The sequence below is a fragment of the Lucilia cuprina genome, chromosome 3 (assembly GCF_022045245.1).
Source record: "Lucilia cuprina isolate Lc7/37 chromosome 3, ASM2204524v1, whole genome shotgun sequence".
NCBI lineage: Eukaryota > Metazoa > Arthropoda > Insecta > Diptera > Calliphoridae > Lucilia > Lucilia cuprina.
The window spans coordinates 39,584,236-39,609,629 of NC_060951.1; the positions used below are offsets into that span (position 1 = coordinate 39,584,236).

Here is a 25,394-nt window from a genome sequence, read left to right on the forward strand (position 1 = left end):
TCTATCTATCTATCTATCTATCTATCTATCTATCTATCTATTTATCTACCTATCTATCTATCTATCTATCTATCTATCTATCTATCTATCTATCTATCCATCTATCTAACTATCTTTATTTACCTCTTTTTCTAATATACTCAAAACATCGCACTTTTCCTGCTCTTTTAAAATTTTCCACAAAGGCCTCGGATCAATATGCTTCTCACGTTCAATTTTCTCCAAAACAGCAGCAAAATGCTTCTCATTTTTCAAAATGAACGGACCCAAAGTTTCACCAATTGTATCTTTAAAGTTTTCATCAACCTGTGAATTTGAAAAAAATATATATATTGACGAAATCAATTATCTAAACGGTTATCTACTTACCACTACCAAACGATTCAGAAAGGCTGCTACTTTTTTGCCAAAAAACTTACGTGCATTATCATGCAATTGTACTTTGTAATCTTCAAACTTATTTAACTCATACAAGGCATCACAAATTTCCAGATTTATAGGAGCATTATTGTCATCAATAGCTAACAAATATAGAACCAAAATTAATTGTTTTTTTCCTTTTAAATATAACTTGATCTTACCCATCGCTGCTAAACCATCTTCCAAAGCTCCCTCGGTTTGGGCTATATTACGCTTGCAACGACTGCGATAATACAATGCCTTGGGATCATCGCTTTTCAATTCTAGGGACTTATTGTAATAATGCACCGCTATATCTAGCTGTTGTTTGTGGGTATAAAACAAACCCCAATCACGATAAATAATCTGTTCATGTTCAGGACTCCAGGCAATGCGTTCCCAAGGTTGTAAAGCCATTGTTTTATATATGTTAAGATTTCAAAATAATAATAAAATAAATGTTTTGAAAATAATTTTTAAAATATAACAAAATTTCTGTGATATTTAAAAATTTTCTAACAAATTATTAAAAATGTCATACTTTCGTTAAGTTATCGAAAAACTACACTGCTGAAAAAAATTATTCAAAAATTTGTTTGTTTTAAATATTCTTTTCTATTAGTATCAACTTTAATAAAAAACAATTTACATTTATTTTTTAATATCAGCTATTTAACTTTTTATTTAAAAATATTAATTTTATTATTATTTTTTTTTCCAAAGAATTTTGACAAGAAGAAAAAGAAAACAAAAATGTTCTTTCTTTTCATTCCTTATCTTCTAAAAAAAAGCCATAGTATATAATGCTTATAGCACTTAATATAAGTCTGTTTCAAAAATCAATATTAAATATTTATTTATATATAATTTATTTATTTATATTTTTGTTAAAATAGTTAATAGTTAAATACATATAAAAATTAATTCTAAAGTCAAAAAAGTATGGTAACGAAAAGATTGTATGAATAATATTTAAATGTCGATCAGATGGAAATGGGGTTTTCAGTAAGATGTTAAAAAATTCGAAGATAATTTGTCAACCAAATCTTTTATTGATGTTATTGTTTTATATATTCTAATCTAGATACGTATTCACCCCTATCGCCAATAGAAGTGAACATTTTGTTCCCTTGAAAGTTTCATTTCCCTCGAAGGAAAAATTGATATCGTGAACTTGTTGTGAACAATTCATTCACAATAGTTGATTTTGTATGGAACAGATGTTCAATGTTTACAAAATTCCATCAAGAAATTTCACAACAGGGAATTTTTTTCACGGCAAAAAAAGTTAGTGAACGAAAAAAGTGAAAAGGGAAAATTTTTCAAGTGAAATGATATTCACGATAGGAGTGATTATTATTTTAACAGTTTTGAACTTTTTTCGAATATAATTTCGAATTTTCGAAAACAAGTTTAAAATTGAAAAATGTTATAATTCCCAAAATATTAAAATTCGAATTGTGAAAATCTACCTCCAAAAAAATTAATCTCTTATTATTCTTCAGGATTTAGAAAATTTTTTTAATTTGGAAAATTTTTGCGCACATAAGTTCTAAATTTCTAAAATATGTTAAAAAAATATATTAAAAATAATTTAAAATATTCAAAATTTTTATGTACGAAATTGAGAAATTTAAAAACTTTTCCTCAAATAAATTTTATTTAATAATTTTTATAAATTCTATTAATATAGAGATTATATAAACAGTTTCAAAATTTTTCGTACATAATTTCGAATAGTCAATCATTTTTTTTTAATAATCTTATAATATTAATTTTGTATGTTAAAAAATAAAAAAATTTTCGAATATTTTGTATGTTTACAAATTTAAAATTATCGAATATAATTTGGAATTTTCGAATATACCTTAAAACTCTTATATTTGGAAATTAAGTCATCAAAACTTATAAATATTTCAAAACCATATTGAAAATACTTTAAAATTTATGAAAGTTTCGAAATTATTTTCAAAATTATTTATGATCAAAATAAAAAAATTTCAGAAATTGACCGCAAAAGAGTTCTCATTGATTGGGAAAATTTCCAATTATTTTCAAAATTTTTAGGATCAAAATACAAAAATGTCAGAAATTGATCCGAAATGAGTTCTCATTGATTTTTGAATGGATTTTGACAAAGATAATTTCAACTGAAATTAATTTTTAATAAATAGTATGTATCGATTACTACTTCTATTCTCAAAACAATTTTCATTCAGAAATAGAAAAATTCATAAATAGAATGAAATTGTTCATGATGACAGTATTATTTTCTTCTTTTTTTAATTGTTTTAAATTTGTTTAATATTTTATAGAAATTTACAATAAATTTTTGTTATCTATAGATCTACTTTTATTTTTCGAAAATAAGTTCGAATTTTCAAAATATTTCTTAAAATCATAATGATTTGATTTACAGCGAAAAAGATAATTAATACAGAAATGAAAACTTTCGTAAATAGTATGAATTGTACAAGACTTTTTTCCCAAAACAATTTTCATTCATAAAATGATAAATTCATAATTAGAATGACATTGTCAAAAATTTTAAAATCATAACGCCCTGAATATTGTGATACTGTGAACACAGTGGGATAAAATAGTCAAAAATCGTAATACCTGGAAAGTGATACTATTTTTCTGAAAGGTGGATTCGTATCGTCAATTGCTAATGAATTTTTGAAAACTAAGTTGCATTTCACTCATGAACAAGCATAGTTTTCTATATAAGCATAAAGATATAAACTTCTTCTAAATCCGTTGAGAAACTTAAAATCGCTTGGCATTGAACGTATCTCAAAATTTTGGAGATGTTTCGCAAATTTTAAAAATTGATTCTTGTTCTCCTCGTTTCCACCATTCAGTAAAATAGTTTCATTTCCCAGGTAAATATTTTTGTTGCAAAGTGTTATTTACGGTTTCTTTTTCGGTTTTGGGGAACTAATTTAAAATTTAGTTTCGAATTTGACCAAAAGTCTCATTTAATCAAACCAATAAACTGCAATATTGTCATTATCATTCCTATCGCCAAAATCCCTTTCGAAGAGAAAATTCTTAACAGATTTTGAATAATGTATTCACTCACAATAAATAGATTTTGTTTAAAACAACTGTTCATTGTTTACAAAATTCTATCAATCAATATTTCACGTGAAATTTTGATTGGTGAAAGCGGGGAGTGAATATCTGTATAATCTTTGTGATAAGTAGTGTTTACACAACAATACTAATGATCCTAAAATGCCGGACAGCACTAAATAAAAGCTAATAAGAGGCGAAACATTCCACACTGGGACTGTACTGGATTCCAGGTCATCAAGAGATACCTGGTAATACTATCGCGAACTCGCTTGCGAAAGTGAATTCTTCACTAGCAACAGAGTACAACGACTACTTTTTTATCGATTCGTGGAAAAACTCTACGAACTCTGCGCAACACAGATGTTCGATTGAGGGCAACTACAGATTGCCGTGTATCGTGTGTCCGTCGTATAACCCACGTTTCCGTGAGGAAATCTACGCAACTTAATTGCAGTGGTCTTATAGGCTCCATGCTAGAAGACTAGACCTTCCTAGTAATGACTTCTGCAGGAGATGTAAGTGTCCTGCCCTAGAGGAGCATAGATTAAATCTGCTATGAGTCAATGTCTTGAACGATTTAACGGACCTATCGGAGGCTAACATCTAAAGGATAGATTGTTTTATTGGTGCAACAAAATGGTTTGGATAGGAAACCAGATTAGATGGATGTACTAATACTCCGACCGTTTTTCTCTTTTTCAGGTATCACAAAGAGATCTGGGTACAAGTGTGTTTTTGAATCGAGTTTAAAATGCTTAATTAAGAAAATAACTTACACAGAATTAATATAACCACAGAAATCATTTCAGTTCACAACGTTTAAAGAAAGACGGTTTATATCTTTAATCTGTGACGGTCTACTACCAGTTTTAAGTTACTATTTGACAGGTCACTTAACAGACAAAAATCAAACTGCTTACAAAAACCAATTTGAATTTGGGAATCAGTATAGAAAAATTGTTATAATCCAACCTCTAAATGCAATGTATTTGGTCTCATTAATTGCAGCAAACAGTTAGTTCCAGAATGTTATCAAAACGAACATTTCATTTAAATTTCTAAAACTCTTACTGAACCACTCCTTTTCGTTACCATTATTCTCTGTTAAATGAAAAATAAAGAAGAAAATATGAAATCAACAAGTAATTAATGTGTGTTGGTGTAATTGTATTGATTATATTGAATTTTCTTTCAAAATCATTAAATATAATACTATGTATGTATGTAATATATATTTTTTTGTTTTTTTATATGCAACAATGTAAAAAAAATTAAATATCAGTATAAAATATTTTTGATATATGTATGTATGTATGTATGTATGTATGTATGTATGTATGTATGTATAAGTTACACGTATAAGAAGTTAGAAAAGAAATACCGAGAAAAATATTATGAGTATAAGATGTAAGTATTTAAAATGTTGTGTTTTTACTTAAAGTATTAATTAATTTTTGAGTTTAAAAATAAGTAGTAAAAAGGGAAGAATTATTAAATTCATTTTATTTAAGCACATGGAGTTGAAAAACAATCATTTAAAGTAAATGATGTTTTTGTTTTGTTTTTTAAAGTAGTGAAAAGAAAAAATTAAAAATAAATGCCAATAAAAAAGGAAACTGAATATAAAAATGTAGAAAATGAAACAAAAACTTAAACAAAAAACTTAATTAAAAATGGGGTTTTTTTTTTTTTAAATTAACATAAAAAGTGTTTAAAATCTCAGCGGAAAAATTGCTAAGTTAAAGAGAATTTCATTCTGAGACTGAGATTGTAGAGTTACATATAGAATCCAAAACATTTTTAAGGTGATGTCGATGAAGTTGAAAGCGGACTGCTATCTAGGCATTCACGGTAGGCACTAAAAAGGCCACGTAACTTATTGAGAGGCGTAACTGGTTTTTGCATATGCTGTTGTATGGGTAATTTCATGCTAACCACATTTATAGGATTTTTAGCAGTAGCTGTTGTAGTTGCTGTTGTTGTTGTTGTTGTAGCTGAAGCTGTAGTAACATTTGTATTTGTATTATTAGCTAATGAGATGGCAGTCATGGTTTTTGGTCGCCCAGGTGACATAAATAAACGTTTTGCTGTGGGCAGTTGTAAAATAGGTTCTTTAAGTATTCCTCCACCACCACCAGTTGATGTTGATAATGAAACTGCTGAAGTAGCCAAAGGCGATTGCTGCTGTCTGGGTGAGTGTAGTATTAAAGAACTTGTATTCGAACGTACAATGGAATAGGATCTTTGCATTGATGTTGGTGTTTGTGGTTGTACATAGTAGTCTTTTTTGTTTGCACTGGTGGCCACAAATGAATGAGATTTCTTAACAATTCTTGGTGAGGGGAAGCTGTTTTAATAAAAATAAAAGTTTTTGTTGGTTAAATATATTTTGTTATTTTATCAAATTGTTTAATTTTAAACTTACTAATCCTTTTCTTCATTGGGATAACGCATAATGGTGGATTTCCAGGAATGAATATTAGGAAATTTAGTTTTATCAATAGTTATATGGAAAATAGCATTTAATACATCCAAATCTCGTTTTGTAGGCTCATTGCTGTGAAATTGAAAAATTCATTAGAATTACATGATATTTATATTTTTTTTTATTTTATTTTCAAAATTTGAAAAAAAAATAAATAAAATTGCTTTCAAATAAAACTAAAATTATATTTTTTGGAATTCCCATGATTGTAAGATTATTTTCATAGCTTTAAAATTTTTTCGAACATAAGTTCGAATTTTCGAATATAGCTTAAAAATTTTATATTTTGAAAAATTTTTAAAATAACTTACATTCAACATAATTTCATACATTTTTCGACATTTTTAAGTTCGAAAATTTCTTAAGTCTTCGAACTTAAGTTCGAATTTTTAAAAATATTTTCGAACTTGAGTTCGAATATGAAGAAAAATATTGTAAAAATCTTATATTCCAAAACTAAATAGAAAATTATTAAAAAATTTAAAACTTGTCTATTTTCTCAAAATTTTTAATTTTGAAAAATATAAGAAATTGTTCTCAAATAAAACTAAAATTATATTTTTATGAATCCTTGTAATCTGGAGTTTATTTTATAACCTTTAAAATTTTTTTCGAATATAAGTTCGAATTTTCGAACATAAGTTCGAATTTTCGAACATTCGTAAAAAAGCTTATATTTTGAATTTGCATTAAAAATAAACTAAATTCATTGAAATTTTATAATAATTTTCAAAATTTGTAAGTTCGAAATTTCGAAAATGTAAGAATTTGACCTCAAATAACTTTAAAATTATATTTTTATCAATTATCAAGATAAAGAGATTATTTTAAGAGTTTTAAAATTTTTTTCGGATTTAAGTTCGAATTTTCTAACATTTCTTAAAAAGCTTATTTTAATTTATTTTCAAAATTTAGAAATTCGAAATTGAAAAATTTATGAAAAAAGAAAAACAAAAATTAATTTTTTATGAAACCTGGAGATTATTTTAACAACTTTAAACATTTTCGAATTTTCAAACAAGTTCAAAACATTCAAAATTCATAAAAATTTTCAAATTATTTTCAAAATTTGTTCGAAATTAGGAACATGTATAAAATCAAAAATTCAATGAAAATTAAATTAAAATGAAATTTAAATTCTCATAATAACTGGAAAGAATTTCGTAATGAATAGTATGAATGTTAGGTTCAGGACTTTTTTCGGAAACCATTTTCAACCAGAAAATGAAGAATTCATAAATAGAATGACAATTCATAAATAGAATAACAATTCAAAAATATATTGGCATGCTATGACAATTTGTAAATAGAATGAAATGTTCATTGTCATATTTTTAGGAATCCTATTGATTTAGATCACTGGCGGATCCAGCTCAAGCATTTGGGGGAGATTTTCTTCGCTTTTACTTAATTTCTTGTTTTCCATTTTCCTCGTTTTTATATTTTGCATAAAATATTTTCGGGGAGGTGAGAAATTTCCGTTTCTCCCCCTTCTGGATGTGCGCTAGATTTTGAAATTATTTATTTAAAACTATTTCAACTTACCCATAAATAAATATTTTATTACATTCATCATCTGTATCATCGGATAAACTCAAACGTGAGGGACTTTCACAAGGCGTTACATATACTTCATCTTCTTCAGTATCGGAACCACCAAAATCAGACTTTAAAAAGAATTACAAAAAAATTAAAATTAGAAAAAATAAGATTAAACATTTCGAAAAAAATAAACTCACCCAAAATTCCTCCTCATCCGAGGAATCATTTGAAACTGCCGTAGTATTACGCCAATCGCCTTTAAGATCGTTCAATTGATTATCCGCATCTTTTTGTACCTTTTCCTGTTGCTTAAGGCGTTGATGATTTTTATAGCGTGCCTCCATGCGATTACGACGGCTAGTTTTTCGACTTAAATTGCTCTCCCACTGGCAATCACAGTCTTTTTCTTGAGACCAAATTTTCGAGCACATATCTTCGGTTTTAACATTTTCCGGTAATACTTGTTCGGCTTTAAAACAAAACACAATTAATATAATGTTATAAAAACAGTTGCAAAAAAAGAAAACTTACTTGGATGTTGGAGCATATAAAAAATACGCGAACAAACACATTCCATATGCTCTCGCCGCTCCCCCTGAGCCGTCGATAGATTTTGTAATATAATCAAGATTTTCTCTTTCATTTGCTGCGTCACTTCTTGTGAATTTTCCAAAAACATGGACACTAAATTACCTATGCGTGAATGTACCTTTTCAAAATTAACATTTATATAGCTGGCATCCTCTTTAAAGGAATAAATTAACGATTTAACTCTTCTCAATTCCAAAAGTAAAGCATCAATAATAGACACCTCATTATTGATGTTATGTATAATGGTTTTAGTCATGCGTCTAGCATGCACCTGCAACGATTTCTCTACATAAGTATAGGGTGTAGTAGATTGATGTGTTGTTGTTGTTGATGTATTCGTTTTGTTTGTATTGTTAGCTGCTGTTGAGTTGCTACTTATGAAACAATTCTCTAAGGCATTGCGAACATCATCGAGAATATCAGACTTTTGTGTGGATTGTGTACGATTATTACGTTGATCCTGTTCCCTTTGTCGTTGGGCCAAATAGTTTTCCAATTTCTGTACACCCTTATCGGAGGCTATGTCTATGAATTCTTCTAGAAAATCCCAATATTCACGCCATTCTATATTCTGTTCCTTGGCCAAAACACGACCAATACATTCAATACCCTTTTCAGGATCGCTATTCTTTACATGACGTTCCTTAAAACCAGGACTGTCGTAAACATCTGATACATTTAATAAGGAATCATTCATTTCCTGTACAAACTCAATGGTGTGCACTAAGGGAGAACCCATATTCTGTTCACGATAATTCGAAAATGCATTATTCTTAAGCTTGAACAGAGGAGTGCGGGGGCATAAGGCCGATTTCAACATATTCATTTGAGGTTTTGGCATTTTGCTTAAATGATTGTTGTTATTAGTTTCTTCTGTCCTCTCTAAAGCATCCACTTCATTGTTTTCCTTTTCATGATTGCCATTCTGATTGTCATCGTATGAATCGTCTAGTAAAGATTTATCAAAACCATTCGATTCAATGACACCATTATATTCTTTACGCTGTGGCGTGGAATTGAATAAAGAACGTCTTTGTAAATTGGCAGTGGGTGAATTGAAACTGGTATTTCCACCTCTTGGTGTTTTAATGGGAGTGCTGTTGCGTGGTTTCATGGGTGATATATAGGGATTGTTAGCTATGGGTGAGGACATGTTGCTACCCAGTCTAGGTGGTGTCTTCCAACGACGGAAAAATTGCTGGAAATTTGTTTATAATAAATATAACAAAAATTTTGTTTTTTCCAAAAACCAAATACCTTAGCTTGTTCCTTACTCATTGGTCCTGCTAAAGCTTTAATTTCCACCTCTGGTGTTAAGTTATCACAGTTAAGATTCTAAAATTGTACAAAAAAAACATGGTTATTACAATTTATCCTGTTTTTAAACAAACAAACTTAAACTTACTGGTGGGTTGTTAGCCGCAAAGGGTTCACCAATTTGTGCCGGTATAGCACTATCATTACAACGTAATACCGGCACATAATAACGTTCCTCAAAAAGTTTTTCAATTTTTCCACGAAAATTTTCATTGCCACGATCACAAATTATCTAAAATTTCATTAAATAATAATTAAAAACCTTTAAAAAAAAGAACTAATCACCAAATCAAAACTTACATTTTTCGGCATTAATCCCTGATCATTGGGTAAATTTTTACATTCTGGATATGATGTTAACACTTCCACCATTTCGGGACAACCAAATTTAGAGGCTAAATGCAACGGTGTCTCACTTCTACCTTTTTCTGGTATATTTAGATAATAATCTAAGAGATTAGCACACAATTCTTTGCAGGCTTTCTCATCATTTTTCTTGCCCATTAAAAGATCGGCAAATTTTGGATCTGATACTGTATCGAGTATTAGCTTTGCTACATTGGGACATTTAGATATTGCACAAACGTGCATGGCATTATAACGAAAACTCTCTTTGAGAATTGTGGGTGTATCACCCGAACTAACTAGATAGCGTGGATTATCCCATATCATTTTTTTGACAAGTTCCCAGTCATCGACTTCAATGATTTGACGAAATTTTATAAGTTGTTGTTTTGTTGGTGCTCTAAATGCAGCCTTTTCCAAGGATTCTGTTGAAGCTGAAAAAGATAAAGAGAGAACAAAAACATTAGCTTTTTTAAAGAAGTCCATTCGTAAAAATAGCTTTTTAAAGATTTGAGAAAAGCTTTTTTCTTAAACAATTTAAAACGTTTGCTAAAATGTATTTTTCTTATAAAAACTCTATAAATGACTGTTTTAAATAAAAATATTTGAAAATAGCTTTTGTTTAATGTTTTCTATTAAAAAGCTGTTTTTTGAAAAGGTTTCGAAATTGAATTGTTTATATTAGAGATATAAAAGTATAAAGAGCTTTTTCATTGAAATGTTTTGTACAATGCTTTTTCTAAGAAAATGGTTCTAATCAAGTTTTCTTTAAAGATTTTATACACAGATTTTTTTCTTAACAAAGGTTATATACACTTTATTAAAAAGTGTTGTAAAAAGCTTTTACTGAAAACGTCTACCAAAAAGCTTTTTTCTTACGTTGTATAATGTTCTTTTTATTGAGATTTTTATAAAAAGCTTTTCCTGAAATATTGTTGTTAAAAATTTTGTAAATACATTTTATAAAAAGCTTTTTATTTAAAAAAAAATTATAGGACTTTTTCATTAAAAACTTTTTTCCAAATAAAGTCTTTTTAAAAGCTTTTGCTTTCGAATGATTCTTTTGTTTTGTCTAACGAAAAAATTATTCCTGCACAAATTTTTTCAAAAATTTTAAGCTTATAATTTTGAAAGTTTTGTAAAAGCTTTTTTGCGAAAAAAAAGTTCTTAAAAGCTTTATTTAAAAAAGTTATTAAGAAAACTTGATTAAAAACATTTTTTTTTAATTTATTTGAAAAATTTTTCTAAAAACTTTATTAAAAAAGTTTAAATTTAAAAAGTTTTATTTCTAGTAAGTTTGTATTTACTCTATTCCTATAACAGTTTTCTAAAGAGCTTTTTCAAAATATTTCAAAAACGCTTTTTCAATAGATTTCTAAAAAGCTTTCCAAAAAAGATTTTTCAACAAATTTTCAAAAAGATTTTCAAACGGTTTATAAAAGCTTTTTTAAAAGTTTTTCATAAAGCTTTTCAAAAGCTTTTTTCAAAGTTATAAAAACTTTATTTAAAAAAATATTCTAAAAACTTTATTAAAAAGTTTCCCAACAGATTTCCAAAAAGATTTTTAAAAGCTTTATGAAAGTTTTTTCAATCTTTTTTTTTAAGTTCTAAAAGTTTTTATTAAAAAAGTTTACTAAAAAATTAAAAAAACAAAATTTTAGATTTTTTTTCAAAAAAGTTTAAACACGAAAAATTAATTTTTCTAAGTTTTGAAAAAATATTTTTATCTTAAAAACATTTAAAAGCTTTTCGAAAATAATTACTTTAAGTTTTTTAGAATTGTTTAGGTATTCTGAAGCAAAGCTTTTTAGCAAGACTTTCTTAAAAAGGAATTTTATTGAAAAAGTTATCGTTTTTTGAAATATATTTCCATATAAAATCTTTCATTACAAATGACATTCATTCTACATGAAATATACTTAAAAGAAAGACAATATTTATTTATTTCAAAAATAATTAAATTTACCATAACAAAATGAATCAGTGTTTATTGATTAAATACAAAAAAATACATATAAATTTCAATATCAAGGCAAACAACTTTACTTACTTTTAACATCGTTGTATTTATTTTGCACAAATTCATAACCAGTTTGGGCATATTTAATGGCATCATCTTCATTAAGAAATTCCTTGAAACGAGCATCTTTGTGTTGTTTTAAAACTTGCAAAGCTTCCTTTTTATTTTGGAAGACGAAAGCAGAAACATCTGAAAAACAAAAAAATAAATAAATAATAATTAAAACATATATTTTATAAAAACCAAATACAAATAGAATAAGTTATGTAGCAAATAATATAAAACAATTTATATACTTAAGTAAAATGTAGGTCAATCTATAAATGTTCACCTAAAGCCAAGTACGAAAAACAAACATTTCAAAAATATAAAGTAAAAAAATAGAAAGAGAGACAGACAGACAGACCATTTGTCTAGGCAGTCTTTAACCATATTGATCGTAAACATTTTCAAACAAGTAGTATATAATGAAAATATTAAATAATTTGGCAGGCGTACAAAAAAATATGCTAAAATTTATTATGTTGTAATCGTATAATTAATTTAATAAAATACATTTTTGAAATTAAAAAAAAGAAACCTTAAATTACAATTAGTTGTTAATTTTTTTTGAGTTCTTTTTAATTATTTATGATTACAAAAATGTGTTAATTAGTTTTGTTGAGACAGAAAGTTCAGTGTTCTTTTAGCACACTTGTGGTATGATTTTTGTTTTATATTTTATCTACTAGACGTCAGGCTGCAAAATTTAAAAGAAAATAAACAAAAGAGAAATACACAGAAAAAAGCAACATTAAGCCAATACTATTTTTAATTATAAACAAAACAAAAAACACATGAAATATATATGTAAATATACGTAGCAAAACAAAAAATTGACAAAAATTCATTTCGTTTTTATTTTAAATTTAATTTTCTATACATTGCTAAAGCTTTAAGGGCAGGGGATCAATGGCGTGTTTAAGGCAGAGGGTGTTTACAAATTTCATTAAGATATACATAAACGTTTTTCTTCTTTTCTTTGTTTTTCATTAGAATGCGTTTTTTTTTTTTTCTAAGAAATTTTAAAAATTAATGAAATGTTATTGCTTTCGTTTTAGAAAATTTTTTTAAATTTTAATTTAATTTTCTTAAAAATATTTGTAATGAATAATTTAGTATTATTAATTACTTTTGTTTCAATTCATTGTTGTTTTTTATTTCTTTGGTAAACAAATTTTAATAGTTTGATAACGTTTATTATATTTTAAAGGTCAGTTTTGTTAAATTGCGTTTATTAAAATTTTATAAATATGTTGGCATATAAAGACCAACACCTTGTTTTATCAATTTATAGAATTGAAGAACAAACACAGTTGCCTATTCAAAGATTAGATTTGTGTGCAATTAGAACATTGTTTCAAACATCATAAATTATTATTTGATAAGTTCGTATATATTGATTTAGTACCTCTTCATTTAGACATTCATTGAACTTAATCTTTAATTCTAGAGCAAAGATTAATCTAAATATTTATTTTCTTTTTGGTTAAGAATTTTAAGAATAAAAGGTACCAAGATGCAGTTTTCTAAGTGCCGTGGATCACTAGATTTTTGTGACGTCTTTCCTTAAGAGAACAAGGTCTAAGGCAGTTGCCGAATTAAGAATAATAAAGCCACTCACGCTGCGACATCTGTTCGAAGAATACTGATAAATTCGAAGTCTACTACAACGAATACTGAACAATTCCTCTTAAAGCAGATGCCAAGAGAAACTGAGACAGTTGTCGGAAAAAGAAAGAGAAGGCAGAAATTGATTAGTATTCTGTCTTTGAACAGATTTCGCAGTGTTCGTGGCCTTCACTTTATTAGTTCGGCAACTGTCTTGATTATACTTTGAGTGTCTTAAAAACGGTTGAATCTTTTTTTTAAAGATTTTTTTAACAGTCATATATCTCACAAATTTTCTTGTAATAATCTAAATTGTGGCCTCCGGTAGGTTAGTGGTTAGTGTTCTAGTCTGGTAAACCGGATTTCTACCTTAAGCACTGGTTAAGGAGCTCACAACAGGGGCGATAGAGTTCTAGGTGTATTTCTTCGGATTTGATGAATATATATTCAAACTTACTAACTAACCTACTAACTTACTAAATAATAGTCTAAATTAGTTCTACTTGTATTTTGAAACAGAAGGAAATGCTCAACCTTCTTTCTTTGAACGTGTTCTTCTTCTAATTTGACAATTGTTTACAATTTACAGGGAGAATATTTTGAAAACTTTTCCACGCCGAGGACAGCCTATTAAAGCAGTTTTCCTTTGTCTTCTGATAGCCATAAATCTCAATATTTCCTTAAGAGGACTCAAGTAAAATCCTTCTAAAGTATCTAACATTCACCAAAATCGTTGAGATAATTTATTTTTTATTTTTTCAAATAAATTTTTTTGAAACAAAAACAAATAAATTATAAAAAATTGCGACATTCTACGATACAACCGTACAACACCAATTTTGAATTTAACAAATGTTACGTCCGAAATTTCTTTAAGAGAAATAAGGATAACGTCTTCTACATTATCTAACATTAATCTCCACTAGTTTAGCTAGAACAAGTAGTGATTTGACAACTCTTCTACATTGCTGACAGAGTTATATTAAATGGTTTCCTTAGGTTTTCTGACAGCTGTACATCTGAAAACTTTCTGCGTAATATTTCCTTTTGAAACAAAACGTTCCGTGTGATATTCACACAAGAGTGCTTATATCCTATGTACTACTGTAACTAACATTCCAGTACTTAGCGTAGATAGCAGGGATATTGCTTTTACAACTCTTTCACCTTGATAATGGAATAGTTTCTAGCAGACGCAAATTTGAGAACTTTCTATGTAATATTTCCTTAAAAGGACAGAACTATATCATCCTTAGCTCATATAGTCCAAATAAGTTGTCTTTGGTCTCTCTATGTTTTTGGTCAGATTTCCAACTTTCGACAACTCTTCCCTTTTTTTACTGTTAACCGTAGATTTTAAAACTCTATTAAGAACACAGTGATAATATTTGTTACTACAAATTAACTTTTTAGTTCGTTACTCCAACTAAACCTCAGTAATTAGAGGAATTGTTCAGCCTTCTCTTTCTGAACAGTTTACAAAGTAAGCATGGAATTTTTTGGGAAAAAATATAATGCCAGATATTTCTTTTAGAAAAATCTAAGCGAAATGGATGAAAATTAAATAGAGAAAAGTTATCTTAACGAGAAATTAACCTTTCGTAATATTTTCGTAAGGTTTTCATCAAAAACTTAAAAAAAATTCCTCAAATATTACAACACAAATTTGTATGTTCACTCCACTAAATTGTATCGAAATTAATTAAAATAAAAATTTGCAATAAATATGTTTTTTTTTATAATACGTTAACCAAAATTTGTCAACCACAAATGTGTAAGAAATTAAAAATTTGTACAAACCACCCACATGACAATAAGTACATTTAAGTTCCTTTATTGTAAGGCGTATATTTTCTTTTTAAGTTTTGCAAAGTTTATTGCACTTATCTGTATACAATAAAAATAAATACACTTAAACCAAAAAAGAAAAAATGTACAGTCGGGCATGGTCGACCATATGATACCATACACTAGTTGTGAATAGAAGTTGACATTTATTTATTGTAAAACATTTTTTATTTTCTGGACATAATTATAAGTTCAAAAGCCCTTTTTGGGGTATTCTGTTGTATGGGGTTCACACGTAATGGACCGATTTTAACCATTTTCAATAGATCGACCTTAGATCAATCAGACGGATTGTCGACGTTACCACGACAATTGAATCTTCGCTTCGGAACGAGCCGATACTCAATCGGCCAATAGTTGTTAACTCAGCGGCATCAACCAGACAATTTTTCCCAAGAAATAAGAATCAGTCCTGTTACAACAATAACGGACGATCTACTCCGAAAATGATTTACGTACAAATATTAGCACTAACTCTATATACTTTCCCGGGTATAATAATAATAAACAATAATTTTGTGGCATATTTATTTATCAAGCAAAATATACAAAGCAAAGTAGAGAAAAAAGTAGGTGCGCGCTCACACACAAGCTATAAGCCCAAAAACGTAAATAACAACAAAATCTAAAACTGAAACTGTAACCCACAAAAGAAAAGAAACAATAACGTATAAAAATATATTTAAAAAACAAAAATCTTTCAGTTTCTCTTTCATCTAGGCTAGGTAGGTAGTTTATGTTTAAGAAATTCCATAAATTTTTGTTTAAGAAAATATAAAGGGTACTAAATGTTTAAATAATTTCTTATTTTTAACAATAAAGCAAAATTGTTCAAATAAAACACTAGATCACTCAATGATGCTAAAATAGAAATTTTCTTTAAAAGTTTTTTTTTTATCAATTTTTTTATTTTCTTTAAAGCTTTGCAACATTTGTAAATAATTTTGATAAGGAGGTATATAAAGCTCTACGAGTCACACAATTATGATCCTATCTTATTTGAAATATTTAAAATTTGATTTATTTATTTGGTAATTTAAAAATAAATTATCCGTGTTACAATAACAAACAAAAACTGACCAACAGTTTTTAAAACGTCATCATATTCATTATCACCAAATAATAAAGTATATTTTCCTTCTTTTTTTAAATCATATTTTTAGTATTTATGTGTTTTGCTAAAAAAAATCTACATAACATTTTGAATTATTAATTTTGTACCCAGTGGTTGCTGGCAGAATTTTGGCAAACATATTTTTTGTATTAAAATTAATAATATGAATTTATTTCCCTGTTTGTTTTGTTTCAACTTTTAAGCAATTATTTTATCTGTGTTTTTTTAATAACTTTTTTATAATTATTAAGTACAAAGTATAAATATGTTAGTTTTTTTTTTCTAACAATCTCATGTTTAAGATATACTAAATGAAATTTTCTAGTATATTTTTTGTATTTATTTTTAAAAAACCACCTTTTGCAAATTGACTTGTTTTTATTGTTGTTTTAGACATATATAGCAATTGGCCCACCTAGGCATTTTAATAAGGGAATAGAAGGGTATAATTAGTGCATTTTCAATTTATCACGTTAGCGTCTAAAGAAATTAAGGTGTGTTGAAATTTCTAGTTAAAACTATTTATAATTAAATGAGAAGAATGAATGATTTATTTCGAGATAAAAAAACATAAAAATAGATTTTGATTTAGAGGATTCCAATAAGATATATATGATTACTGCTAATTAGGTAGTCATGTCTTTGAAAGTAAATCCATCAAACATGTTGGAAATTTTAATAAAAAGCACAAAATGACTACAAGGGAAACAAACCAATTTTTGTATAGAAATTTAGAAACTAGTGATGTCGTCAATAATTTTAGTTCTTCCATTCTCTGTTACAGAGTTGAGATTTTAATATATGTATATCTAAAGAGATTTTGCAAATCATTTATATAAAATCTTTAACAAAAACTTAAATCTGTTCTCAATTTTAAAAATTTTTAAGAAAAAAACGAACTGGAAATAAAAGATTTCTTAGGACTCTTATTGAAAGAAAAAAATTTCCAATAAACATATTGATAAAGTTACCGAAACCACTTCAAAGTAAGAATGAAGTCTATATAAATATTCACTATACATAATCAGATTCAAATATAATAATATAAGAGCCGACCTTATCGACAAACCAGAACTCTTGTCACGACAACAGGTTCTTCGACGCGAACTTCAAAAAACAACAATTATGAATTGTCAACTAAGATACAAACTTAATCCTAGAATGCGGGCATCCCTTTACGAGATGGCGAAACATTCCACAATAGGACTGTATTAGATTCCAGGACATCAACAAATCTCTGGACTCTCTTGCCAAGTTAGGTTCCTCGTTTGTCCGACCATTTTATGGTATACCGTTTTCAACTTGCAAACGCTCGATACGTGAAAACTTATATGAGCTTGCGCAATGCAGATGGACGAATGAGGCCACCTGTAGACAGGCAAAGATCATGTGGCCATCTTACAACCCACAGAAATCCCAAGCCCTCTTCTATATTCCGAATGTTAATTAACGGAACTTAACGGCAGTGGTAACTGGTAACTGCCCTTTCGGACTCGATGCAAGAAGACTGAACTTACCAAGTAACGACTTATGCAGGAGCTGCCAGGATGAAGAAGAAGAAGAGAGTATAGCTCACTTCCTCTGTCATTGTCCCGCCCTAATTGATCACAGTATGGGTCTGCTAGGTAGCTATTTTCTGCATAACTTATCGGATCTATCGAAGTTCAATATGCGAAAGGTAGATTCTTATATTCGTTCGACAAACTGGTTTGGTATAGGAAACCAGAGTGATTAGGTCGAAGTGTACTAATACGCCGATCGTTTTCTCTCTTTTCAGGTACCCCAAAGTGATGACAACGCGAGGGCACTAGGCAGATCGTCCCCCAGCCTATTCTAACCTAACTACAACGATTTTACATGTGTCGGAGGTCAATATCGGAAAAATAGATTCCTATATTCGTTCGACAAACTGGTTTGGTCTAGGAAACCAGGGTGATTAGGTCTTTTCAGTTACCACAAAGTGATCAAATACAGGACACCCAAGTTTGTCCCCAGTGATGACATCGCGAGGGGACTAGGCAGGTCGTCCCCTAGCCTACCCTAACCTAACTACAGCGATTTTACATGTGTCCTGATTCCAATAAAAAATTATTGACTTCAAGGAAGAAGGAGTATCAACCCATTAATGCAATGGATCTCCGTAATGACCCGATTCTCAATCGGCCAAAGATTGTCAACTCAGCAACAGCTGCATCAACTTGAAGTTTTTTCCCCAGGGAAGAACAACCAGTTACAGCCAACCTGTTACAACAACAACCCATTAAGGCTACGAACTTTTTTTATTATTTGTAAAAAAAACTAGTTCCGGAAACGTCTTTTTAAAAGAATAACGAGGGAAGGAGAAAAACAATGCTAAACTGTAAAGGGTAAAGTCTTTATTCATGTGCTCGAAGTCCTTTTGTAGGATTTATAATTTTTTCAGAAATGTATAAAAAATATCGAGATTGTCACGTAGACCATTTGTACCCTCTTTAACTTAATATTCCTAGGCGACATTAGTTTCCCGAAATTAATTGTGTTAACAACATTATTTCAGGATCTCAAATAACACAATTAGATTTTGTCTGATTCAGAAAAGTGAAAATTCGAATGTTTCCTACAATACCCGGTTTATAAAGGGAGCAGCAACAAAAACAAAAAACAGCACGTAGGAATAATGCACTTTTGAGTAGCTGTGTGTTTTTCACACACAAACATATTGTATACATACATCTCACACTTTACAACAACAACAACATAATCCTCATCATCAAGAAGTCGTACGATATAAATGAATACAACAATAAAAGACAAAAAGTAAGATAAAATACAACAACAAATATAAAATACATATTGGCAACAAGAAAAACAAGAATTCTAACCTTTAAAACAAACAAACAAAAAAAACAAGACTACAAATATGGAAACCATCATTAGCATGACAAATTCGTATGAAAAAAACTCCTTTGCGGAAAAACTTACCGGTCTCATTATTGTCTTTATTTACGTCATTGCCACAGTCAACGGCCAAAGACGCTGTGGAATTTGTTGAGTTGGCTCCGTTGGTCGACGAAGATGATGATGCTGCTGTTGCACCACCCTTAACGGGTATATAGAGACCGTAATAAGGCATTTTCTTTATCGGAGGTTCGATTTCTAATCTAGTTGTTTATTGCATCAATTTGTGAAAATATTTGCGTTAGTTTTGTTGCAAAACCAAATACAAGCCAGTATGAAATTCCCAGGTTGAGGCTATTTTAGTTTCTATATCACCGCACAACTTCTATTGAAACAAAAAATAAAACACCAACAATACAATGTTAAATTATTTTTTTTTTTCTCACATTAACACAGTTTTCTTTTTTATTATTTATTTGAAATTGTATGTTTTCTTTTTTCACTGTGACTTATTTCTTGAAGTATTTCAACTTGTTTTCTTTTTTACTTTTGTTTTTTATTTGCTTTTTTTGTTTATTTGCTTATAGCGTAAATTATTTTTTGAATTTTCTGTTTCATATTAATAATTCTCCTCACAAACTTGTGTTTATTGAACAAAAATTAGCTGTGGTTCAAAGAACAGCGCGGACAAACGTTTACAACGGCGTTGGCTGCCAATTAAAATTTCGTCCGCTCTAATCCGGCCATGTTTTTACTATTGTGTTACTAAATTTTCAACATTATATAAAATCAAATGAATAATCCTGTAATAAATATAGACAAAAGTCTACAAACGATGACGTTAAATATTTTAATATGTAAAATTCAATAAATTTATTGAAACTGTTAACAAACAATTGTATGTATTAGAAAACTTTTGTTGGTTTTAGCAGAGAAGCAAGCCGAGTACAATATTTTGGCGGCGGCACACATTTTTTCGGCAGCTGCGGCTATGAGCCATGATTTCTACCGGCTTTAGAAAATATGCAGCTACACCGAATTCTAATAGTAACTGCCGATTCACACAGGTAAACTTTGTTGTCGAACGACATTTAAGTTAAAAGTTTACATTTTTAAATAATGTAATTAATAAACAAAAGCTAAATTCAATTTGCTAACTGCCGGTCCACGCTAGGAAACTTTTGATTTTACGTTAGAGAGAAAAAGAAAGAATATCATTCATCTCTCGTGGTACGAAGTTTCCCGTTCTCGGAAACTTGTTTTGTCATTCTTTTCATTCGTACAACAACAAATCAATGCAATGAATACGTAGTTTCAGAAACAAAAGTTTCTATGTGTGAACATTAAGGAAACTTCAAAAGAGAATTAAGAAAAAATTTCTCAACAAAAATTTCCTAGTGTGGACCAGGTCTAATAAGACCTGATTCACACTGGTGAACTTTTGATTTTTGTGTGTGAGAGAAGGAAATATCAACCATCTTTTTCTCTCACACACAAAATCCCAGTGTGAACCAGGTCTAATAAAGCATTTATTCCGCGCGTAAAATGCACCTAGTTGGCAACGCTTCATTATGTATTCACTCGAAAATAACAACATAAAATAGTAAACAAAGAATAAACAAATATGGCGAATTAATTTAATTTTTGTAAAAAGTGCAATACGTATCAATTGCAAGTTACTGCGGAGGATAATCACACAATCACACGCTTTAAAGTAAAACCACAAGGGAAAATATTAATTATTTTTTGTTAAATCAATTCTATAGCACGCCAAATTAATGGAGAACCAGGACTTATTACAATGTCCTTACGAAAAGAATCATAGCATTTTAAAACATCGCATGCAGGTTCACTTAACCAAGTGTCGCCGTAATCATACAAATGTACCTAAAGTAACTTGTCCCTTTAACGTTACACATGTGCTGAATAAGCCCGAATTGGAAGTAAGTTTTATTTGATGTAACTAAAAAATAATAATATTAAAAATGATTTTCTAGTTCCATGTTATGGTCTGTGCGGAGCGAAAAACTTTTGAAAATTTTCGTCATATTGAAGAACCCATAACTAAACCTACAATACCGCCACCCATGCCTGTTTATGAAAGTGAAGAAAATTGGGATAACGAAGATGCACCCACATACAATCCCCAAGAGTATCTGGCAAAAGCAACAGTTCTGCGTAATTTACAAGGTGCTACACCATCGGAACGCAAGAAATTTAGGCAACAGGAACGTTTACGTTACTTGGGTATAGATGATTGATATGTTTTTTAGGTATAAATATTATACAAAGTATTTTGTACGTTTTAATTTTTATTGTAATTATTGTGAAAATTTTTTAAATCATTAATATTTTTTATACACATTCTTTTTAAAATTTATTTTTATACTCAAATATTCTATAATCCAAATGTTTTTAAAAACTTGACAAACTAATTAAGTGATATTGTATCAAAGATATTTGTATAAATAAAGTGGAAATATTAAAATACATAAACCTTTTTTATTTAGAAAGTTTTCCCTGTAGGAAATGGAGGAAAGTTCCTAATTGTAAACATTCCCATACCATCCTTATGTTTAAACAAAATAACATGAGTGTGTTTGAAAAATTGCTAGTAAACTTGGATCCAATAGTGTTTAGAACCACAAATTTGTATTCCTTTTGTGCAAAATGTTTGAAAATTAAATTTATAAAAAGGACAAAATTTTTTAAATTCGAATTTTTAGTCCTTGTCTTTAAAATTAATCCAAATCGTAAATAAGGTCAACGATTTTTATATTCAATATGAAATTTATTCATTTTCTAAATAATTTTTAAACTTTAGAATAAAAAAATATAGCGAAAAAAACATATTATAAAACCCGTATTTTTTTACTTAGGTCTTGTCTGTGGAGTTTTTGTAGTTAAATATGAACGTGGAGCTGGATAAGAAATCATAGGTGGAACAGGTACTTGCGATGTAGTAGAATTTGTTATTGTATTACGATCGTAGTAAGCTTGAGAGTTATTTTGATCACTATAGTAAGGATCACGGCCACTATTAAAAGCATTATTAGTTGGACCACCACCAACGTTGTAGCGGTTCGCTCCCCAACCTGAATTATTTAGATATGAATTTCCAACACCTAATGATTTTGGAGGTGAGGCATTGCGTCGTGAACGTGGTGGCGAATGATCTTTGTTTGATCTTCTAAAACCCAAAGGAGAACGTGAACGTTCTCTATTGAATTTATTTTTTGGTGAACGTGAACGCCCTTTAGCATATGACGATGATGATGTTGAAGGTGAAGACGAACGTTTACGGCCAGCATGTCCTCTGTCAGTTTTCCAATTACTTGATTTTGGGCTAAGACCTTTGGCGCCATCATTATTAACACCGTTTTTAGTATCTTCATCGGAACTCTCATCCCCATCCCCCAAACGTTTACGTTCCTTCTTGATAAACAATTTACGTTCTGAGGGATTGGCACCATCTGGTTTTCTAATTATTTTTGCCGTTTCCAAATATAATTTTGGATTATAATCATTAACATCCGTGTCATCCCAGTCCTCATCACACTCGATGGGTGCATGTTTGGGTCCCTCCTCTTCTTTTGGTTCGGGAGCATCATATTTATATTGGGTTATCAACTTACGATCTGGACAGTTAGTGGCGTGGTGCTAAATGAATTTAAGATACATAATAAGTTTTAAAACAAAAATTTATAATTTGTATAATTTCATATTCGGTTTGTTAAAAAAAAACTACCGTAAATTCCGGTTCTGGTATTAAATGTGTTATATTAAAGGGACATTTTCGTAATTCCACATCGGGATAGCTAAGACGACATTTCAGTAGATGTGATTGCAAGCGTTTCCTCAACATGCGATGCGTCTTGTTGTAGGGACACTCGACCATATCATCATCACTGAGAAACATTGTAGTTTTTTTTTGTGAAAAATTAAAGTAATACAAGTTTATTGAGAGCAATAAGTGTTTTTGTTTTTTGCTATTAGCTTTTTTCTTTTTATTATTTTTTGTTATTATTAAATATTGGCTTCCTTTTACAATTAAAATGCAAATTTTCGTTTTTGCAATGCGTTCTTTTTATTAAATTCTTCTTTTCGACACTGAAATTCACTGTGAATTGATTGCCATCTAAAGTTGCCATATTTATCAATTAGTAGGTTTTCATTTTTAAATAAAAGATGCCATATTTAGGAATGCACAAATTTTCACAAAGTTAATGGAGAACATAATGCTTTTGGGTGATCTCAAATCTACTCCCCTGTAAAAGTTATTGGAATACATAATCCGTTTAGTAGTCCTATAAAATAGACCCATGTTGCGGATTATATACTCCTATTATTTTATTTTTGGGATTTCCCTGATGTAATGATTAGATGAAATAAGAGGTACTTACCTACGACATTACCATCTTAAATGGAGTTTTTTTTTAATATGTTTAGATTAGTTATGGAGCAGACCTAATGTAACCCTTTACATGCATATGTGGATTAGTCGCAATTTGAGCAGCGCTCTACTTTTTATACATAATAAAATGATTTTTATAAAAATTTCTGGTTTTTGATCCAACTCAGATGTTTAGTCCTTTTGCAAATGATATTCACTTTTTATACGAATATTTTAAAATTTTAACTTTTTACAGAAAATTTACGATATATCATACATTTCTGAAGATAATTTTAAAAATATTTTTTTTCTTTATTTAAGAAAAATTAAGACATTTCATTTATATTTAACTCAAAGAATTAAAATTAAACAAACTTGTAATACATTTCATTAAAATTAAACTCAAAGAAAAATTTCTATTATTAAAAATAAACTTCTAAAACTTACATTAATTCAAGTATTTATAAGAGATAACTTATTAGCATATGCCCAGCATTCAAAATTCATTTCATCAAAGATTGCAAACGTTTACGTTCGGCCAAACGAAAAGCCTTACGTTCTGATGGAGTCATACCCACAGGCAAACGTAGTACCTCTGCTTTCTCAATATATTCATTAGGATTATAGCTGGGATGTTCGGGTAAATCATCCCAAGATTCTGAAGATTCAATATATTCACCACCCTTAATATTATTGGTAGTTGCTACCGTATTATAGGTATTATTAAACAACGAAGTGGCATTACCCACAGCTGCACTTCCACAGAATGTAAGATTAATGGTTGAACTCAATCCCACGATCGGTGCATCTTGATGGCGAAAATTTTCAAAATTTTGCCGATCCGGACAAGTTGAAACATGCCACTGCAAAATGTTTATTTTAATAACCTTAACTAAATTATTTAATTTTAAACATACCTCTAATTCCACTTTATTAACACGATGTGTTACATTGAATGGGCAAACAATCATTGGTGCATTGGGATGTGAACGACGACAGCGTATTAAATGCACTTGGAAACGTTTGCGCAATATCAAATGGGATTCGTTGTAGGGACAAACCAATAAATCGGTCTCTGAACCTATAGCACTTGCAGGTTTTGCCATTATGATAAAGAAGCTGTAAACTTTAATGTATATTTTATTTAATATATATTTGCAAGGAAGTTTATATCTAATCGAATTCTTTTCGGACTTAAAAAAAAAATATTGCAAAAACTAACTGTTAATTCAAACATCCACGCTGACAAAAGTTTATAACGCCGTAAAATTTCAAAATAATCGAAGGCGTTACTAAGTCGTACCACCGTTTTTTAATAGAACGCACAGTGAGGGAGTTAATAATTGAATATTCTGGTTTTGTAGAAAATATGCAAAAAATATTCCAAAAAAATTTCACTTTTTTTAAAGGAACATTTTAAAATTGTGAATTGAACAAATGTTTGTTTCAAAAGTAACTTTTTAAAAAATAAATTTTTAAAAAACTTTTTTTAAAAATTCTGTTTTTCAAAAAAAAAGTTATAGATAACCCTGTCTTTATAAAAACATATAAAATTTTAAAATATTTTTGCCACAACGATACGACATCGTTTGTGAATTGGACCAATATTTTGATTTTCACTTTTAATTATAATTATATTGCATTCGTCTGCTATTCAATATCTTCTTATTTATATCGATTTGCCTGATTTGGTTTCCAATTTTGAAAAAAAATATTTATATTTTAATCTAAT

General features: G+C 28.9%; 5 protein-coding genes across 5 annotated transcripts; 1 reads left to right on the forward strand and 4 right to left on the reverse strand.

Moving 5' to 3' along the window:
* Nucleotides 1-105: 105 nt before the first annotated feature.
* Nucleotides 106-917, reverse strand: LOC111677814. The gene is made up of 3 exons (XM_046947072.1): nucleotides 582-917; nucleotides 370-521; nucleotides 106-306 (listed from the first exon to the last, which is right to left on the reverse strand). Exons 1-3 carry the CDS (start codon nucleotides 814-816, stop codon nucleotides 106-108), a joined length of 588 nt encoding a protein of 195 aa, XP_046803028.1. The 5' UTR covers nucleotides 817-917.
* A 3,709-nt stretch (nucleotides 918-4,626) lies between these two features.
* On the reverse strand, nucleotides 4,627-20,372 carry LOC111677829 (ankyrin repeat and LEM domain-containing protein 2 homolog). The gene is made up of 10 exons (XM_023439028.2): nucleotides 19,354-20,372; nucleotides 11,811-11,969; nucleotides 9,716-10,194; nucleotides 9,504-9,647; nucleotides 9,356-9,433; nucleotides 8,039-9,296; nucleotides 7,705-7,976; nucleotides 7,511-7,632; nucleotides 5,906-6,037; nucleotides 4,627-5,827 (listed from the first exon to the last, which is right to left on the reverse strand). The coding sequence occupies exons 1-10, from the start codon at nucleotides 19,502-19,504 to the stop codon at nucleotides 5,281-5,283; spliced, it is 3,342 nt and encodes a 1,113-aa protein (XP_023294796.2). The 5' UTR covers nucleotides 19,505-20,372; the 3' UTR covers nucleotides 4,627-5,280.
* A 335-nt stretch (nucleotides 20,373-20,707) lies between these two features.
* LOC111677824 (gametocyte-specific factor 1 homolog) lies at nucleotides 20,708-21,759 on the forward strand. The gene is made up of 2 exons (XM_023439018.2): nucleotides 20,708-21,212; nucleotides 21,267-21,759. The coding sequence occupies exons 1-2, from the start codon at nucleotides 21,048-21,050 to the stop codon at nucleotides 21,528-21,530; spliced, it is 429 nt and encodes a 142-aa protein (XP_023294786.2). The 5' UTR covers nucleotides 20,708-21,047; the 3' UTR covers nucleotides 21,531-21,759.
* A 257-nt stretch (nucleotides 21,760-22,016) lies between these two features.
* Nucleotides 22,017-23,379, reverse strand: LOC111677821 (protein D7-like). Its single transcript, XM_023439016.2, has 2 exons — nucleotides 23,018-23,379; nucleotides 22,017-22,929 (listed from the first exon to the last, which is right to left on the reverse strand). Exons 1-2 carry the CDS (start codon nucleotides 23,186-23,188, stop codon nucleotides 22,141-22,143), a joined length of 960 nt encoding a protein of 319 aa, XP_023294784.2. The 5' UTR covers nucleotides 23,189-23,379; the 3' UTR covers nucleotides 22,017-22,140.
* A 677-nt stretch (nucleotides 23,380-24,056) lies between these two features.
* On the reverse strand, nucleotides 24,057-24,897 carry LOC111677822 (gametocyte-specific factor 1 homolog). Its single transcript, XM_023439017.2, has 2 exons — nucleotides 24,580-24,897; nucleotides 24,057-24,525 (listed from the first exon to the last, which is right to left on the reverse strand). The coding sequence occupies exons 1-2, from the start codon at nucleotides 24,766-24,768 to the stop codon at nucleotides 24,166-24,168; spliced, it is 549 nt and encodes a 182-aa protein (XP_023294785.2). The 5' UTR covers nucleotides 24,769-24,897; the 3' UTR covers nucleotides 24,057-24,165.
* Nucleotides 24,898-25,394: the final 497 nt, after the last annotated feature.